Source organism: Engystomops pustulosus, chromosome 5 (genome assembly GCF_040894005.1).
Source record: "Engystomops pustulosus chromosome 5, aEngPut4.maternal, whole genome shotgun sequence".
Taxonomy (NCBI): domain Eukaryota; kingdom Metazoa; phylum Chordata; class Amphibia; order Anura; family Leptodactylidae; genus Engystomops; species Engystomops pustulosus.
In genome coordinates this window covers 104,610,612-104,625,830 of record NC_092415.1, presented here as the reverse complement: position 1 = coordinate 104,625,830, position 15,219 = coordinate 104,610,612, and the positions used below count along the sequence as shown (strand labels likewise).

The window sequence follows — 15,219 nt, the reverse complement described above, 5'->3', positions numbered from 1 at the left end:
TGCTCCACTCATCCACCCCGTTCTCATTGTCTGTGGGGGTCTCATCCCTGAGACCCCTACAAATCGGCAAGTTATACCCCATCCAATGGATATGGCATAACTTGTTTGATGGGAAAACCCTTGAATATAAACCTATAAACATTTATCTGATCACTGATGACTGAAGTGTAGGTTTACACCAAGCTCTTTCATGCAACCTTTGAAGCCAAAACTAGTAGTGACATTTTTATTAGCTGAACTTCTTTTACTCAATGAGCAACTTTTTTTATGTTGCCATAATGGGGCTCGTTTTTATCATTGTTTTAACAAATTGTTTACTTACACTAGTAAGATAGTGTACATACCTGAAGTATATACAGATATATAGCCTAGCCTCTTAGTAAATACGGGCGCAAACACTACCAGTTCTGACCTGTAGACCAGGTCTCAACTGAAAAAGTTTTTTACTATAGTCACCGTCAGTTTTCTAACAGACCCACCCCGCTCTATGTCCACTCCCTTTTCTGACATGCCAAAATCTGGCAGAGAAGGTATAATCAATCTCCCCCAGTGGATATTATAAATATACTACTAGCCAATTTATTATTATTTATGTTATTGCTAGATTTTTGCCATGTCACACAAATTGGTTTGTTTAGAGTGTCTTTTTATGAGAAGCACTATATACAGATTATTATTATGAAATGCTGGATAAACTGGATAGTACTCATAGGTTATATCTACTTAAGATACTGAGGTGAGGTGTCAGACTAATGTTGTAATTTCTTGTCTTCACAGGGGCTTTTCTCGTTCCATATTTGTTTTTCATGATAATTGCTGGAATGCCCCTTTTCTACATGGAATTAGCTATAGGACAGTTCAATCGAGAGGGAGCTGCTGGAGTTTGGAAGATATGTCCAATATTTAAAGGTAAAAGATATTGGTGCACATTTACTTACCCGGTCCTGCACGATCCCGCTGTGCTTTGTCTGATGAGAATTAACTTTGCCACGATTCACAAAGATCGTATGCCCTATTTCCTGCACCCATTGCTTCCCTGCTCAGGTCCGCCGGAGTTCACCTTCTTGTTCCCGGTGTATGTAAGTGCATGTCTTGCAAAACAATTTTAAAGTTAAATCCCGCGCTCAGTCTGAATCAGTCGGATCATCTGACGGCGTGCAACAAAATCCCCTTCTAAATAGCTGTCACAGCAGCGCAAATCTCAAAAATTTCTAAAAGCCAACAATGGAGCTTATTTACTAAGGGTCCCACGGATCACACTTTTATGTTTGTAATTCTAAGAAAACTAAAAACCACACCAGTAGCAAGTGCTCAGCATCATATGCTATCACATAGCATGGACTATGAATAATTGGATTTTAGATATATCCACTAAGAACACACAGTATAAATGTGCATAGACCAAACATTTTAAGAAACAATACTCACAAAAAAACTTTATTAGTTTTATTAAGTGAATACATTAAGAAAATGTCCATCCTCAGTTGAGCACAGTGGTCTATTGTTGGGGTCCAAAGGGATGGCGCACACAGAGGTGAGTAAACTAAAATTTTTTATTCAAGGTCTTTAAAACACAACGCGTTCTACCCCTTTCTCAAGTATTGGTTGGCAGATATGTTCTTAAATCGTGAACATGGTCGTAAAATTATATCATCATTGGAAGTATCACATCTGTGTATCAACTATAAAATATTGTACAAATAATAAACAAACGGTAATAAAGATTTGTAAATATACATACACACATATTGGACCATAATTTCATATAAGAGTACATATAGAGAGATGATAATTAAGGACAAGGTTAGTTACTTACACATAATAGGATATCAAAGATAAAAAAAGATAAAAGATCTAAAAATATGAATATAAATACATGGATTGATAGTTTGAGCGCTTCAAATTTACTATGGGTGCTGTGGTGAGCTTAGAAAGAGGTAACAGCGAGTGTAGTCTACTTACCAAATGCTGAGAAAAAAGGTAACAGTGAGTGTGGGCCACTTACCAGATGCCGAGGAAAGTGTGGCTTCCTCCTTGGGCATTGGTGTTTAGTGGGGGAGCCTAGCTTATATTCTGTCAGCACAGGGAGTGGCTTGCGGCTTTTTTTTTTTTTTTTCTTTATTTGTCAGTGTGCTAGTTTCATTTGAACCATGTTGTTTTTTTTGTTTTTTTTGATGTAGCATAATTTAGAGCATAAAGGGGACTTAGCAAGAAGTGTTAAGAATTTGGGGGTATGGCACATGATCAGGGTATTTAGGTCCTCTTTTGAATTTAGAAGTTATTCTCAAGGGTCTCGTTTAACCCATTGGGAGCCAGGCAGTTCAGTTTATATATCCAAAACATTTCCCTTTGACACAATTTGTTATATCTGCTATTTCCTACTGGAATTTGTTCAATGGGGGTGATTGTAAAACCTGCAAAATCATCCTGATGCTCGATATGACTGTGTCTAGAAACACTGTGTTTTTTTAAACCATTAGTTACGTTGCTTCGATGTTTGTTGATCCTGGTGTTGAGTTGTTGGATTGTGCGGCCTATATACTGTAATCCGCAGGGACATTCCAGTAAGTAGATCACAAAGGTGGAGGTGCAGTTCAAAAAAGACTTGATAACAAATGATTCACCTGTTGTATTACTTTTGAATTGTTTCACTCTATGGCTGATGTTATTACAGCATTTACAGCTGGATTGTCCACATCTATAGCTCCCCACGGTTTTGGGGAGAAAATTATTGGTGACGAGTGTTTTGTCCACAGTATGAAGTCTGCTAGGTGCAACTAAATTTTTTAGGGTTTGGGATCTCCTGTAGGTCATGGATGGTTTATTAGGGAGTTGTGGTCTCAGATAGGGGTCACCTAGTAAAATAGGCCAATGCCTTTCTAGAATTTCTCTTAAACGATGGTGGTTATTGTTATAGGTCGTGATAAAATTTAGTCTACATGTTTTTTGTCCCCGATTTGATGATGACTTTTCTTTTGGAATAAGACAGTCTTTTTGGGATAGAAGTCCAGCCCTTTTGTAGGCTGAAGAGATAATTTTTGGAGGAAATTTCTTATCTCGAAATCTGTCTATTAAAATCTTGCTTTGTGTTTGAAAAGATTCAGTTTCAGAACAGTTCTTACGGATACATCTGAATTGACTGAAGGGAATGTTTTTACGCCACTTGTAGTGGTGTGCGCTCTTGAAATGGAGAAAGCTATTACTGTCTTAAAGAAAGTCTCAGTACAGATTTTGTTGCTTTTTATCTGTGGGTGCAGATCCAAAAATTCGATTTCTGTTTTGGAGATAGATTGCATGAAGGCCAGACCCCAGTTGTTCTGGTTGATGGAAGTTACAAAGGACAGAATGTCATCCTCTGTACCCTTCCAGATCAGCAGCAAATCATCAATGTACCTCTTGTAATAGATGATATTGTTGGACCATTTGGGGTTATTGGAGATATATTCAGTTTCGAATTCGCCCATGTACAGATATGCGAAACTTGGGGCGAATTTGGTACCCATCGCCGTGCCCCTCGTCTGTCTGTAGGTTTTGTTTTGAAAGTTAAAAACATTATGGGTAAGTATGAAGTGTATTGCTTCAAGGATAAAAATTCTTTGTTTCTTAGGCATTAGTCCACCTCTTTCTAGGTGCTGGTTAATCCTATAAATGCCCTCTTGGTGCGGGATATTTGAATACAGGGCAGACACATCTAAAGTGACCCACCAGTAGGAGGGTTCCCAGGTCACATTCTGTAGACTGATGAGGACACTGGTTGAGTCCCGGAGGTAGGATGGTATGTTCTGGACATAGCTTTGTAAATGCACATCAATATAGTGGGATAGGTTACAGGTTATGGATGAAATACCTGATATAATTGGTCGTCCTGGGGCATTTTTTTGATCTTTATGGATTTTTGGTAAATGGTAAAATATTGGGGTTGATGGGGAATCGATCCAGATATAATCTTTTTCAGTTTTTGTGATGATGTTATTAGAGAGGGCGTCACTTAGGAGAGCTTTAAGCTCTTGTGCGTCGGAATAGGTTGGGTTGTTCTGTAGGACCTCGTAGTAGTTAGTATCAGATAAAATTTTCAAAGCTTCTCCGATGTACGTCTCTCTGTCTTGGATGACAATACCCCCCCTTTGTCTGCACTGCGAATGACAATGGAACTATTGTTCATTAGAGATTTTATTGCCATTCTTTCTCTGTAAGTAAGATTATGTGAGAGCTGTGTAACGGAATTGATACCTCAAAGCTCTTTTTCTACTAGTGACACAAATGTCTGAATATTATTACCCCTATGGTGTAAAGGGTAAAAAGTGGATTTGGGTTTCAACCCACTATTTATGACTGGGGGGGTGAGTGGGTTTGGGTGAGCTCGACTTGGACCAGATTTGTAGATTCCTCTCTGTCAGGTGGTGTCCCGGTGGAGGGTAAGGGTTCAGTAAGGGTTTTTGTGGTTTTTGGCAGGTTAAAATGTCTTGCTAAGGTCAGTTTCCTGGTGAAAGAGTGTAGGTCACGAAACAGTTGGAAATCATCAAATTTAGATGTAGGACAATATGAGAGACCCTTATTAAGTAAGCATATTTCTGGTTCGCTGAGATTATATTTAGATAAGTTGAAAATCTTTATTTCAGTTTTTTGTTCTTTTGGAGTGGTCTTGATGTTTTTGTTGAAACTTCTTCTTGTGCCTCCCCTAGTGCCTCGTCTACATTTTTTCTTTTTTGGGCCTTGAACTGGCCTTGTTGTAAAAAACAGTTGAGCACAGCACACAGGAGAATCCATAGTTTCACAAATAAAAAAAACATAAATGTAGAAGAATCTACTACTAACTAGCCAACTCCCACAGGTGAAGAAAGAGAAAAAAAAACAAAAGAAAAACTATTTTATACCAAAGAGAGTGAATAATGTAGTTGATGACATACAATTATAACTTTTTTAACCATAATTAAACACAGCCCTTAAAGGGGTATTCCCATGAAGACAAGTTTCTTAAATGTACTCAGGATAACAAAATAACACATTATTTAATTCACTGTTATTAACATAAATACAGGATTTAGTCCAACCTGACTCTGTAACTTATGACTTAGGGTCGGGGAAGCCATCTTGGATTTCTGTGTGACGGCTGTAGAACTGAGTTTCTCTCTGTTCCCTGCACTATAGCCCCCCCCCCCCGCAGTCCAGGATGGGGTCCACTTACTGATGCACACTGATACACAGACACTGTGCTCCTGCCAGCAGCAAGAGGAGAATTACAAGCTACAGACATATAAGTTCTTTATCTGGAGAGGCACAACAGGAAGGCACAGCAGATCTAGTGTGTTGTGGAATAGCAGTAATGTAGGAGAGCTGACTGTCATTGTGTGTAATAGGCATCTAATGGATCTCAATATCTCTGATCTGTCTCATCTCTCTGTTTCTATGTGTAAGATACTAGTGAATGTTCATAAGCCAGATGAAAATGTATATAAACCTGTACACTGATAATCTACCCACACTTTCAGCTCACAGAACTAGAGGGATCATAATGTATCTGATTAGAGAGACCTCACCGACACCCTAGAAATATGCATTGAGCAGCACAGGGAGAGATAGGAACTAAAACTGCAAGAATAACATGTGAAGTAAAGGGCTAAATGATCTTTATTGTGTTAACATCAGTAAGGGACTGACGTGAATTTCATCCTATCAAGGGTTTTGCTATTATTTCACGATATTGTGTTGACATTTTTTAAGAGTATCCATTCCTTGTCCAAATTCGAGCACCAGTAACAGTGAACATGTCTGTAATTACCTAACAACTTTTTCTTTTTCCTTCCTCTTAGGTGTTGGCTATACAGTCATTCTTATATCATTATATGTGGGCTTTTTCTACAACGTTATTATCGCATGGGCAATACATTATCTCTTCTCCTCATTTACATCAGAACTACCTTGGATCCACTGTAACAATTCATGGAATAGTATTAACTGTTCAGAGACAAGATATAATGATTTCAATGATTCAGGATTTTCCTACATCAATGATAGTTATAAAGTGACACCTGCTGCAGAATACTTTGAGTAAGTACATTTACACCATTTCAATGAAACAACCTGCTCAAACATGAGAGTTTATTTTAGCATTGTTCTGTATTTTTAGTTATTTACGAACATCCTTCATATCCACCAACCTGTAATGCTATAGTGGTATAGGGTGAAAAGGTGATCAATGCATATTAGCTCTTATATAACATTAAAGATGTTGGCCACTTAACTTCATGTTGTTTTGTAATGTATGGGGTTTAAGATATTAGGCAATGTACCAATTTACATTTCTTAAAAGTTCTGAACTGCTTTCTAAAAATGTAAAGTCACGCCCACTGATTCAAAAATATCTTTTACCCCATCAGCCAGTCATTTTTTGTCCTATAAATTGCCCAGATGCAGGGTCATGTGATTGTAAAAGTCCATGACTAATATATCTTCCAGAACCTTATAATAGTATACAGTCTCACCTGTACTGTGTCTTCACAACACCGTTTTGCTACCCAATTGCAATACAGTGGGGTACCAGTAATGACACTGAATGCAATCAGTGTCTGCAAGGTAGAGCTGATACAAACTGGTCATGGACAATTTGGATCACATAACCCTCAGATGTACTAGACCGGGTATTCCATATAAACCTTATAAATGGTTTAGTGTCTCAAATGACTATGTATGATTTTTAAGCAATTGGTAAAGAAACAAACTTCATACTTACCTCATCCCTCATTCCCTTTGGTGCTTGCATGTTGCAGCAAGTGAATAGTTGCAGATACTGTGTGTGAAAATGAAGCTGGAGCATTATCCTGGCTTCAATTGCCACATTGCAGGAGGAGGCGCCAACACAATATCTTTTAAGTGTGTCCGATGTGACTCATTTTATCATTTAGACATTACACACAAGCTGCAGGGGCATGACAGCCAGAACACAGGAAGCACATAGTGGAGCCAACACCAGGAGTTAGTCATGTGTAAGGGAGTATCTCATACACAGAGGCTGCAGGGGGTGTGGCTGCCAGAACCAGGAAGCACATAGAGAAACTAAAGAGAGAAGAAAAAAACAAAAAGCGCTTCCTGGTGCAATAAATCCTAGGATATTCCAATGGTGTCCTTATTAGTAAGGTAATGCGCTCACCTTCAATGGTTGTGCGATCAGGCACAACGCTGTAGAATTGTGCATCGACCAAGGTCTCTGACCCGATGAAGCGTCCGGTATAGAGGACGCGAAACGCGTTGTCCATGTTACTATGTTTTTATGTTTTCTATTTTTACTTCATCATTGGTAATAAAACCTTTTAAAATTAACCATCTGGATCGGTGAGCGCCTTGGAAATAGTCCTACTTTTTCTTCTGAATCAACGAGGACGGAGGTGAGCCCCTGCCCTTTGGAGATCTTATATTACATAGAGAAACTAGTACCAGGAGTGTCACATCATTATACAGGCTGTCAGTCATGTGTATAGGAGTATCTCATGCACACAGGCTGCAAGGGGTGTGGCTGCCAGCTCCAGGAACCACATAGAGAAACTAGCACCAGGAGTGTCACATCATTATACAGGCTGTCAGTCATGTGTATAGGAGTATCTCATACACACAGGCTGCAGGGGGTGTGGCTGCCAGCTCCATAAAGCACATAGAGGAACTAGCACCAGGAGTGTCACATCATTATACAGGCTCTCAGTCATATCAACTTGGACAGCTGAATATGATAATGACTCATTGGACCCATTTCAGGTCATTTGCATACAACTTTAGAACCTAATAGTTTGAGTTTACAGGCATGTAAAGGGACAATTTAGTGATAGGGGCAATGCTTTCTAATGGCAGTTGTTATAGAGGTAGTTATGATGTTGTGAATCATGCTCCCTGTGGAGTGTTATTTCCACAAAATATGGAACAAGAACTGTTTTTCTCTAACCTAGCAATACTGTTTTCAACATATCTTAAAGGAAATCTATCATCTGGAATCTTCTTACCTGAGTAGATCTAAAGGTGAATTCCCCATTTCTGCCTCATTCCTACTTTTGATATTTTCTGGAATGCAACCTTTTGGTTTTAAAACTTTATTGTATTAATATGTAAATTACATGCAGAGGCTACTTGGGGCATGGAGTAGCCTCTGTGAGCTCCTGGGGCTAAGGCTACTTCATGCCCTGGTTACCGGATTATCATCTGCATGTCCACACTGCATGTGAATGTGGCGGCACAAACCCTGGGATGTTTGTGTATCAAGTGGCATGAACATGCAGAGGGGTGGCCCTGCAGAGGCTACGCGGGTCAAATAAACTCCGGTCCTAAGCAGACATAGGCAAAAGAATAGTAGGGGGTAGCTCAAAACTGTGTGACTTTTATGCAACTTTTTAAAATAAAAGTCACAAGAAACCAACAAGCTCAAATATCATATATATCACCCTCTTAGATAAATGTAACAAGCCAAAAAGTGCAAAGCCCCAGTCTAAAGATGAATTCAATGTTTTACATACCAGAACCTAGTAAATAAAAATTTGGCCTTTAACCCCTTACATGCATGGAGAGGGCTCCAGGGCCCTTTCTAGCCTTATTACTGCCTGAGGCGGAAATTGAAATGCTGCACCCCTTCACCAAAAAAAAAGATAAATATCCTTTATATAATCCCTTAGTAATTTATAGTATGTACAGTTCCCACAACTTATTATATATACCAAATCCCATGAACTGATTACATACAGGACCCCATAATTAATATAATTATATACCAGCCCAGGGTATACAGCTCCCCCCAGCACAGGGCATACAGCTCCCCCCAGCACAGGGCATACAGCTCCCTCCAGCACAGGGTATACAGCTCCCCCACAGGGTATACATCTCCACCTCCTCCAGCAACACATAGCGACCCCCTGTAGAACATTAAAAAAAAAAACCTTGAAACTTACCTTTAGGCTCCAGCCCCATCGCTCCCAAGCAACTGCTTACACTTCCATCTTGTCTTCTCCAGCTTAAAGCCACACGCTGACTGTGAAGGGACACAGGCCAGCATGTGTGATGACGTCATGCCAACCTATGTCCTGCAGTGCGGCGCACACAAGCAAGTCTGTGCTGCGCCGCTCTGCCTCTCAATTACATTGACGTCTTAAAGGCATCCAGATAATTGATTTTATTTTGGTAGTACTGACTTGTCAGTGTCTGGGGAACCGCTGCTCCCAACAGCGGTCCGCAATCTGCCGCCTGAGGTGGGGACTTCACCCTGCCTCTTGGCAGATGCAGCCCTGGAGGGCTCATGGGCTGAGCCATCTCTATAGCCGGCAAGTCTTTGCTGCATATTGCTAGCACCGATCGCGGGTGTTTTCCTGCCGTGACGTCATCGGGGAGCACCGATCCTTCGCAATGACAGCTTCCGGTCTTCCGAAGACCGGAGGCTGTCTCGTTTTAACCCCTTCATTACGATGTGCTATCAACACATTGTAATGAATGAGGAGGAAAATCCCCACATACTGCCATACTGTAGTATGGCAGTATATGGTAGGATTGCTCAAACAACCTAGGGTTAAAGTACCCTAGGGAGTCTGAAAAATAGTAAAAATAAAAATAAAAAAAAGTTTTAAAAAGAATTATAATAAAAAACAAAAATTCAAATCACCCCCCTTTCCCTAGAACTGATATAACTATAAATAAACAGTAAAAATAATAAACACCAAAACACCATAAACAGCAAAAAATGACACCACCCACAGCTCTGTACACTAAAGTATAAAAAGTTATTAGCGCCAGAAGATGGCAAAATCCAAAAATGTTTTTTTCACAGGAGGTTTTAATTTTTGTAAATGTATGAAAACATTATAAAACCTATACAAATTTGGTGTCCCTGTAATCATACTGACCCAAAGAATAAAGTAGACACGTCATTTGGGGTGTACAGTGAAAAACGTAAAATCCAAGCCCACAAGAATATGGAGCAAATGTGTTTTTTTCACCAATTTCACTGCATTTGGAATTTTTTTCCTTGCTTCCCAGTACACAGCATGCAATATTAAATGCCACAATTTTGAAGTGTAACTTGTTACGCAGAAAATAAGCCATAACACAGTTCTGTACAAGTAAAAATAAAAAAGTTATAGATTTTTGAAAGTGGGGAATCAAAAATGAAAGCGCAAAAACTAAAAAGGGCATCGGCGGGAAGGGGTTAAAGGAATATTATATCATAATGTATCTATGTGTGAAAGACTAAAAAAATTCTACAAATCAGCAGTTTGTAGAGTTGCCTTTTGCACCAATTGCTTGAAGCAATTGTTATCTGTATGACTCAGTCATTCTCATCCTGTCCTGAAGAAATTTTGGCCCATTATAAACAATAATAATAATCTTTATTTGCATAGCACCATCATATTCTGCAGAGGTTACAAATCATAGGGGACTTATAAAAATAAAATAATGTCCAGCCATTCTTTAAGGGATAAAATAATTAAATAAATAGATAATGCTGAATGAGCAGTCACCAGCCGCTATCAATATTACAGAAACCAATGTGAATCGGCGTGTACTGAGATCTGTTTCATGGTATCAAGTGTTGAGGTATTATATAGACAGAAGGAGAAATCAGTGGAGGTTAGTGAGAAGAAAATGAAAGTTACAAGCAGTCATGTAGAGTTTTTAGTCTGAAAGTTTGAGGTAGGGCATTCCAGATGTCATGTTTTTTTTTATTAGTGAAAGGTGTAAGGATAAGAAATTGAGTTTTAGAAATATTAAACTTCAGGTAGACAGTTAGGGACAGCAGTATTGTGTTTGTGTTTTGCAGTAAGGCAGGGTTCCAGAGTAGGAGGCACTAAAAGTGTGGTTAGAGAGATGGGAAGAAAACCAATGGAGCATAGTGTCCTTCAGGCCAATGGAGTGAACCATTCTGAGGATGCTTACAATGTTGCTTGAGTTCATTGAGATTTATATTCATTAGTTTTTAATACTGTCATGAACTTGAACATTTAACATGTTAACTGGGGACTTCTAAGAACATTGCGTTGTTTTGTTTTCATTTTGTTAAAACTAACCTGAATTCTCCAGACCAAAATGGTCTTTCTGGAAACTTAGACTTTTAAGAGAGCTTATTAAAAAGGTAGTATAAGCTACAGATAGCATGCTATAGAGCAGAAGGTGCTGAACATTTTTCTTTACAGGGGGATATGTACTCACTGATATATAAAAAATTCACTTATTATATATAAGGCCTGGAGGTGCAGGTGGAGGGATCCCACAGATGAAAGCAGAAGGGTTTTACATGGCTGGCAAAATTGTTGGTGGATGTTGATCATCCATTGTATCATTGATTTTCTGTGACTCTTTCTGGTGCAAAAAAGCCATCTCAACTAGTGCAAGGCTGGATTTATGAATTGCAACTTTTTAAAATAAAGTAGCAAAACCACTGTATAGAGGGAGAATACTTCTGCCAGATTTCACTTCTGAAGGCCAATGCAGGAAACAAAGGCAGACTTGAACTCCTTAATGCTGCAGTCATTTTTTGTTTTTGTTTCCCTATTTCACCCCGCTCCTTCAAAAATCTAAGTGGAGGGAAAAGTGGAGGACCTGCCGTGTACCTCTGAGCCTTGTAACACTTTAGTGGCATGTATGCTTACAAAGCCTGGAAATTGGTAGCCCACCGCTGGCTTGGATCATAGTAGAGTATGTCACCAAGATTAATTGGTTGGAGAATATGGAAAAGGCAGAGGACGCACACTAGACCAGACACCCTGAAAAATTATGGTGTTTGTGGATTTATTCTTGAGGACTAACCTCTGGGAAACTGCTAAGAAATAGAATTGTAATGGCCTCCTGAAATCCTGAGATCCTGGGGCAGAGATCTTCGGGCTTCCATTTACCTTTGATACCATGCTTGATTTGAAAAAAATGTTTAATAAGCATGACACACTTTAAAAATATGTATAAAATCATACATAAGATATATCTTTCTATGCTCAGAATTCATGGAGGGGGTCCTACAATTGTCTCAAAGCCCAACATTTATCACTGTGTATATAGAGGACCCCACCATGTCAATGCATCTGAAACCTATGCCTTTCACTTTATAGCTACACCTCTAAACCTTTGACCATGTTGGCTTAGAGGCTACTTATAGGCCATCCAGTAGAATAATAATTCTTCTTATGAACGGAGCTCAAAACCCAAATGACGATCCATGCACGATTCCTCCTTATTTATGTGCCAAACACAAGGGATCACTTTCAGGGATAAGTCACCGTTCAGACCAGAAACTGCAAATGTTTTCACTTCTGTCCTAGTCTCCTCCACTCACTGTATATGAGAGACATATCCAGACATAGTGTGGGCAAGGATTGGCGTCCTCGTGGAGTTACTTTTAATATGCACATTTTTTATTTATATATGTGAGTAGAACCTCAATAAAAAGTTTTAAAAGTTTGAAACTGTCTACACTATGTCTGGATATGTCTCTCATATACAGTGAGTGGAGGAGACTAGGACAGGAGTGAAAATATTGACGGTTTCTGGTCTGAATGGTGACTTATCCCTGAAAGTGATCCCTTGTGTTTGGAACATAAATAAGGAGGAATCGTGCATGGATCGTCATTTGGGTTTTGAGCTCCGGTCATAAGAATTATTATTCTACTGGATTACCTAATAGTGGATGTTTGCTGTATCCATCTAGGACCGTTGTGGATAGCTCATAGGAGAGAAGGCGCAGCACCACGCAATACTTTTGGTACTTATAGGCCAGGCTACTTATATCCCTAGCCTGTTATCTATTAGTGAAATATTTAGTGAAGATTTATACATGAAAAATGTACGTGAGAAGTACATTTATCTGTTAAACTTTTTGGGAATCGAGTGCACTGATCCACATGATGATAGTTGTCTTACACAGCTGGTCCTTTATTACTAGTAAGATGTGCTTTTGTTGTGCAAATTCTCACCCGCAGCAGATCCTGCAGCTGTCATGAGGTTTTGATGTGTGGCTGCTACTTGTTTACCATGATGTCTGATTTAGAGAGGTGGAGAATTTCTTTTGAGGTATTAACGTTTTCCATCCATTGGCTAAAAGCTGTTTGGCTTTGATAGCTGCTAAATATGTTAGCTTTGTGACCGTATCTACAAAAAGATATGCAAGTACAAGTAAGCAAACAAATGTGCAATTGCTATCTTAAAAGCAAAAACACACTGAAAGGACCATGGTCAGAAAGAACATCTCTATAATATCTTATAAGATTGATGCTTATGTTTCTCAAATTAAAATGTTTGAAGGTTTTTAATGATATAAAAGGATATCCGTAATAAGGAAACAATTGTACGATGCATTCTCCAGAAACGGAAAAAACAAAAAAGGATAAAACCAAAGCAAACATAGTTCATCCACTCTTCCAACCTTGAAGAGTCTATGGGCATTTTTACACAGTTAGTATTTGTTCTGTATTCTGCATTAGTGTTTATAAACAGGAGTAGGTCCATAACACATAATATATGCAAATGCTCATGATTCCTTTTCACTGTGTAGGTTTGGATATCGGTCAGTTCTGGTTTTGTGCTTCAAATACTGACGCAAAATATTGATCGAATACTGAACGTGTTAAAGAGGTTTTCCAGTCATAGGCGTGCATATGTCCCCTGATAATTCAGTTTCACCGAACAATGAGGTGCACAGAAAAGGAAAACGGCTGAAATGTATTGAATATCCAAACATATGAGATAATCCAGCATATGGAGTGAATAAAACTTCAAAACTTTATTATGAACAACATCAAAAGTACAGTGTATGCTTGGCTGAATACTCTTTTAAGCATTCTCCGAGGGCTTACTCATAACTATATCACCTATCTTTCATAAACATTTAAAAACCCACTAAAAAAATTGAGAAACCAGAAGTCTCCTATCACACAATACTTTGTTTATCATTGCATTCCAGCTCCACAATTTTTTTCAAGTTTAATATACATATGTTTTAAAATTATTTGTTTGAAATACATAAAAGCCAAGAAATTTTCCAAATTATTCTATCGGAGGATCAGTAGTTACTACAAACTATAACTATATGTAACTATTTTGAGATCATTTTTACCATGCATGGGTAGAATATGATTATTTTTTTGCATTTTATCTTGATGCATCTACAATCAACATAATACTGTGTTTTGTGTCAAATAATTTTGTATATTTTGCAATATACAGCACTCATATTTTTTATATCTACATACTTGAGCACATTTGCCCTTATAATAAATTGGCACCCGATTATGTACTGTACGATGTGTATGATAGATTTTGTAGTTTAGATGCAATTATGTGCACATCAAATGTTGTATATGAGCTTGTGAACACTAACTGCTTTGAGCATTTGAACACTAGTTTGTAATTGACTATTTGCTTTTTTAAATATACCTGACATATCTATCTAATATCTATCTATCTATCTCATATCTATCTCATATCTATCTATCTATTTATACACCAGTCATTTTAAAGAAACCCCTGTTAATATGTTCCACTAGGCAATAAATATGAAACCTCTCTTATTTTATCTAGTGGTGCGCTGAGATGCAAAGTAAATGTACCTCCTATTTCTGACCTAGCCTCAGCATACCAAGACAGTTTGTTTGATTAAATGCTTACAACATTGTAGGAACAGCTTGAGGAATGCCCTTCTCTGTTCAAGCATTATTCCAATATGATGATCATGTTCACCACCACAACATATTAAAAAAAAAATATATACATAAAAAAATTGAATTGTCCCCTTTCCATAGAACACATAAAAAATTACATTCCCTGTATCAGAAAATGACTATACAAATATAATTAAATGGATAGACCATGAACTAGATATTTGCAGCAGTGTATGCACATAACCCAAGGAAGTAAAAAGGGTGGGGGCTTACACTGTTTCCCCTATTTCTTGTTGTTCTTTTGTTCTGTGCAACTCTGGACTCTCATGTTTCTCTGTTTTCTCTCAAGTCACTGCTCAGTGCTATATGGCTCTGTGAGTTAAGAAAGTAATAAAGAGGTACTCTCCTCTCTCAGTGCTAACATTCAGCCACGGCACTGCACATCACTGATGGCTTTCTGTTTGTATACAGAGCTTTTTAATGCCGAAATTCTGTAATGCCTAACAAGAATTTTTATAGATGAAACACACTTTGGATTGGAAAAAAAGTGGCCTTGCTTGGGGCATCAAATTGGATTTTACCTTCAATGTATATATATTACATTTTTCTT

The 15,219-nt window shown here is 38.3% G+C and overlaps 1 protein-coding gene across 1 annotated transcript in view; it reads left to right on the top strand.

Moving 5' to 3' along the window:
* SLC6A3 (solute carrier family 6 member 3) overlaps positions 1 to 15,219 on the top strand; it is a 69,421-nt gene that overhangs the window by 9,312 nt on the left and 44,890 nt on the right. The window contains exons 3-4 of the mRNA XM_072152792.1: positions 778 to 909; positions 5,811 to 6,048. Coding sequence (XP_072008893.1) covers positions 778 to 909; positions 5,811 to 6,048 — 370 coding nt within the window. The remainder of the gene's footprint in view (positions 1 to 777; positions 910 to 5,810; positions 6,049 to 15,219) is intronic.